This window comes from Pristiophorus japonicus, chromosome 8, assembly GCF_044704955.1.
Source record: "Pristiophorus japonicus isolate sPriJap1 chromosome 8, sPriJap1.hap1, whole genome shotgun sequence".
NCBI classification, from domain to species: Eukaryota; Metazoa; Chordata; class Chondrichthyes; family Pristiophoridae; genus Pristiophorus; species Pristiophorus japonicus.
In genome coordinates this window covers 235967061-235972271 of record NC_091984.1, presented here as the reverse complement: position 1 = coordinate 235972271, position 5211 = coordinate 235967061, and the positions used below count along the sequence as shown (strand labels likewise).

Sequence of the window (5211 nt, the reverse complement as noted above, 5' to 3'; positions counted from 1 at the left end):
GACACAGTCAGGGAGCACGGAGGGAGAATGGGTGAGAGGGAGAGAGGGAGGGAGAGGTAGACAGCAGTCGGGCAGTACAGAGAACGGGTGGGAGGGAGAGCTGGAGGACACAGTCATGGAGCACGGAGGGAGAATGGGTGAGAGGGAGAGAGGGAGGGAGAGGTAGACAGCAGTCGGGCAGTACGGAGAACGGGTGGGAGGGAGAGAGGGAGGGAGAGGTAGACAGCAGTCGGGCAGTACGGAGAACGGGTGGGAGGGAGAGAGGGAGGGAGAGGTAGACAGCAGTCGGGCAGTACGGAGAACGGGTGGGAGGGAGAGCTGGAGGCCATTACATCACGGCAGCTGGGCGGTTGCTGCACTATATGAGTGGGATTGCTGTAAAAAAGTTAGGTGCATGTTGCATGACTTTACTGCCAATGGTGATGTTTAAATTGGATGTCATAAAAGCGACTGAAATGTATCTAAGCTGATGGAGGCTTTTTTGTTGGACCTGACTGAAAGTCCTTCATTGCGAAGCCCAATGGCGTAGGGAAAATTATTCTGAGTTACTAAAGTGTTCAGCATGTCACATTTTGTACATCCAAGCTGATTCATTAATTGTGTCACACAATGTATTGCAATGTAACTGATGCCCGTGTCATCTCAGGGGAGGCACACCTCGAATGCCACCTCTCTGCTCTCTAACCTCCAACTTGCTCCTCTCCCCTCTCACACTCACAGGTGGAATAAAGTGCTCTCCTTTTATGCGCATGCACAGTTCCCCAATCAGCCTCCAAGGGCCTCGAAAGGACGACACGTCGGATCGAGAAAACTACAAAAAAAACAAAACCCGAAATCTCGCGCATGCGCCGTGGGGGCCCTCCGAAGATGCCCGAGTGGAGAGGCCTCCAACTGACACACGGTAGTGACGTCGGCCACCGAGTCCCGCCCCCGCCCGATCCCGCCCACCGAGTCCCGCCCCCGCCCGATCCCGCCCACCGAGTCCCGCCCCCGCCCGATCCCGCCCACCGAGTCCCGCCCCCGCCCGATCCCGCCCACCGATTCCCGCCCCCGCCCGATCCCGCCCACCGAGTCCCGCCCCCGCCCGATCCCGCCCACCGAGTCCCGCCCCCGCCCGATCCCGCCCACCGAGTCCCGCCCCCGCCCGATCCCGCCCACCGAGTCCCGCCCCCGCCCGATCCCGCCCACCGAGTCCCGCCCCCGCCCGATCCCGCCCACCGAGTCCCGCCCCCGCCCGATCCCGCCCACCGAGTCCCGCCCCCGCCCGATCCCGCCCACCGAGTCCCGCCCCCGCCTGATCCCGCCCACCGAGTCCCGCCCCCGCCCGATCCCGCCCACCGAGTCCCGCCCCCGCCCGATCCCGCCCACCGAGTCCCGCCCCCGCCTGATCCCGCCCACCGAGTCCCGCCCCCGCCCGATCCCGCCCACCGAGTCCCGTCCCCGCCCGATCCCGCCCACCGAGTCCCGTCCCCGCCCGATCCCGCCCACCGAGTCCTGCCCCCACCCGATCCCGCCCACCGAGTCCCGCCCCCGCCCGATCCCGCCCGCCGAGTCCCGTCCCCGCCCGATCCCGCCCACCGAGTCCCGTCCCCGCCCGATCCCGCCCACCGAGTCCCGCCCCCGCCCGATCCCACCCACCGAGTCCCGCCCCCGCCCGATCCCGCCCACCGAGTCCCGCCCCCGCCCGATCCCGCCCACCGAGTCCCGCCCCCGCCCGATCCCGCCCACCGAGTCCCGCCCCCGCCCGATCCCGCCCACCGAGTCCCGCCCCCGCCCGATCCCGCCCACCGAGTCCCGCCCCCGCCCGATCCCACCCACCGAGTCCCGCCCCCGCCCGATCCCGCCCGCCGAGTCCCGCCCCCGCCCGATCCCGCCCGCCGAGTCCCGCCCCCGCCCGATCCCGCCCGCCGAGTCCCGCCCCCGCCCGATCCCGCCCGCCGAGTCCCGCCCCCGCCCGATCCCGCCCGCCGAGTCCCGCCCCCGCCCGATCCCGCCCGCCGAGTCCCGCCCCCGCCCGATCCCGCCCGCCGAGTCTCGCCCCCGCCCAATCCCGCCCGCCGAGTCTCGCCCCCGCCCGATCCCACCCACCGAGTCCCGCCCCCGCCTAATCCCGCCCACCGAGTCCCGCCCCCGCCCGATCCCGCCCACCGAGTCCCGCCCCCGCCCGATCCCGCCCACCGAGTCCCGCTCCCGCCCGATCCCGCCCACCGAGTCCCGTCCCCACCCGATCCCGCCCACCGAGTCCCGCTCCCGCTGCCGCCCACACAACGGAGCCGAAAATGACTCCCGACGGGACACGGCGGCAGTGGGTGGCAAAAACGGACCATTGCCCGGGGGTCGCTGAGAAATGGGCGGGCTGTAGCCGGGACCAAATGTGGGTCCAATGTCTCCATCAATGAGTTGGAGGCAGGTGGGACTTCCGGCAAACAGTCTATTATACAGCAAAACAGAGTCTATTTAAACATTGCACTGTAGCAAACAGTCTACTGTTATAGAGAAAGATTTTCCCATAGAGCAGCGGCACCTGTAGCATAATGTTAGAACTAAATTTGTAACTGTAGTGTTAAATGCGTGTGTAATATGTATCAAGGTGACTGCTCGTGGTTTAGCAAAGCCCCAAGGGATTTCAGCCGGCAGAAAGAGACCGAATTCCTAGTTACTGATAACCGCTGTTTTCTCACGCAGAGATACACATGAGCTCTGCAGATGTTCCTAATCAACGGGCTAACAGGCCTCAGACAAGACATTCTGGTTCATGTTAGGACAATACGACTCTGTAACAGGACTAAGATAAGGAGACTGCCCAAAGACAGCACCCAAGGACAGTAAGATAAGGGAGGCCTGGACCATGTCACAAGACCATGAATAACTCTTAGCAACACATGAGGCAATCACGCAGTCACCTAATGGTTAGAGACCACTTCTATTGGTCTATTTGAATCTATATGTAATCTATAATCAATATGATTGGATAGTGTCCGGCCAAAATGGGCTGATGTAACTGTAGTAAACTGTAGTAAAACATATAAAAATCCATGAAATCCTTTGTTCGGCGGAGAGAGGTACCTGGACGCTTCATCTCCCCGCTGGCGTAATAAACCGTTTTGATGTATGGACCGACCGTGAGTGACGTGTGATTCTTGGAGGGTACATCCACGCTAACACTACAGAATCTAGTTATAAAAAGTCTCTAGGAACTAGAGGAAACAGAACACCTGACCGACACTGCAGCAACGTCTCCTGCTAAAAGCAGGATTATTTCGTCAGCCCAACACAGTGAGTGGCGGATAGTCACACAGGACAAAGCATGTGCGTAAAATCATTGTCAGTCACCAGGTCTCCAGCCAGGATTGATGGGGAATCAGCTCTGAGCTCCGTCCTGGCCGGGAATAGCGGTATAATGCAGCGGCAAGTGAGGACATCACGGTTTGAACGTGTCAGAGGCCAATCATAAACTCTTGTCACAAGTAACTCTTTCACCTCATCATAATTCTCCATTCATTAATTCATCGGGTGTGGCATCACCAGCAATTGCCGTTGAGAAGGTGGTGGTGAGCCTCATTATACACCTGAGCAGCTCTCTCTGGGCCATTTCAGACTCAACCACATCGCTGTGGGATTGGAGTCTCATGTAGGCCCAGACCGGGTAAGGGCGGCAGATTTCCTTCCCGCTGGGGTTATAACACAGTTTTGTTTACGAGAGTTTCACGGTCACCATTACTGATGCTGATTTATTTAATCCAGATCTTTACTCATTTAACTGAATTTAAATTCCCCAGCTGCCGCGGGTTGGATGTGAACTCGGGTCTCGGGATTACGAGTCCAGGCACGTAACCATGACACTGCAATACCCGATAAGGTACACCTTCAAACTTTCCAATACCACGGCTGTGGTTATCAGCTCCCAGGAGTGTCAGAAGGATGTTATCAAGCCTCCCGTTTCCATGGAAACTGTAAATGTCTTTTAAAATATCGGACCTGAGCCATTAGTCTCCAGTTGGTGTCAGCAGCAGCGAGTAATGGGGACAGTGTCGAAAGCTTTTAGATCTGTTCAGCGAAAAACAGGGTATAGAATTCCTCTCTCCATGCTGCAGAGTGTGAAATATGGAATTATTTCGAAAGATAAATCCAGACAGACAGTTAATGAGGCAGAAAACCTATCAGTCCTTTGAAATCTTATACCCAGTTCCCTGTGGGAAATTAACATTGGGTGATTGATTCCAATCTCAAATAATAAATCCCTGTGTTTTATTTGCCGCTGAATTCAAGGAATTTTAGAACTGTGCTTCAAACAATTTTTCCGACATAATCTGTTGACCCGAATATTTATTCCTTATCGTTTCAAAGGCTGGGCTCGGGACTAGACGACACATCTGTTTAAATGCACAGCAGTGCGTTTTTAACATTCCTGGACTATCCGTTATAAAGTTAATAGAGATGTTACATTCTGGGCCCGTCTACTTCAGATCTAATTTATCTCAGTCTGCACGAGGTATTTATGCCCAGTGTAGTGCTGAGGGAGTGCTGCACGGTCGGAGGGGCAGTACTGAGGGAGTGCTGCACTGTCGGAGGGGCAGTACTGAGGGAGCCCTGCACTGTCGGAGGGGCAGTACTGAGGGAGTGCTGCACTGTCGGAGGGGCAGTACTGAGGGAGCCCTGCACTGTCGGAGGGGCAGTACTGAGGGAGTGCTGCACTGTCGGAGGGGCAGTACTGAGGGAGCGCCGCACTGTCGGAGGGGCAGTACTGAGGGAGCGCCACCCTGTCAGAGGGGCAGTACTGAGGGAGCCCCGCACTGTCGGAGGGGCAGTACTGAGGGAGTGCTGCACTGTCGGAGGGGCAGTACTGAGGGAGTGCTGCACTGTCGGAAGGGCAGTACTGAGGGAGTGCTGCACTGTCGGAGGGGCAGTACTGAACGAGTGCTGCACTGTCAGAGGGGCAGTACTGAGGGAGCGCCGCACTGTCAGAGGGGTAGTACTGAGGGAGTACTGTTGGATGGACCAGCTCATTGCTCTTGTAAGAATTGTTTGATGCCCTTGACATCAAACAGCCCTGTCATGTACAGAATTCACTCAAAGCATCTATCATTCAATTGGTTGCGAAGTTTGTGTTTGCGTGCGCAGTGTGCATGTGTAAAGGAGTAATCGGGTTTGCGATTTGTGATGCCTACCGCAGTCAAATAGCCCCACTGTCTACGTGTGAAGAACGGCCAT

The 5211-nt window shown here is 58.0% G+C and overlaps 1 protein-coding gene across 1 annotated transcript; it reads left to right on the top strand.

Moving 5' to 3' along the window:
* Positions 1 to 843: 843 nt before the first annotated feature.
* Positions 844 to 2283, top strand: LOC139269260 (uncharacterized). The gene has a single exon (XM_070888348.1). The coding sequence runs from the start codon at positions 844 to 846 to the stop codon at positions 2281 to 2283; it is 1440 nt and encodes a 479-aa protein (XP_070744449.1).
* The last annotated feature ends 2928 nt before the right edge of the window (positions 2284 to 5211 follow it).

Excerpts from the sequence above, each read along its gene's own strand:
- LOC139269260 (XM_070888348.1), top strand. The coding sequence starts at position 844 with ATGCGCCGTGGGGGCCCTCCGAAGATGCCCGAGTGGAGAGGCCTCCAA.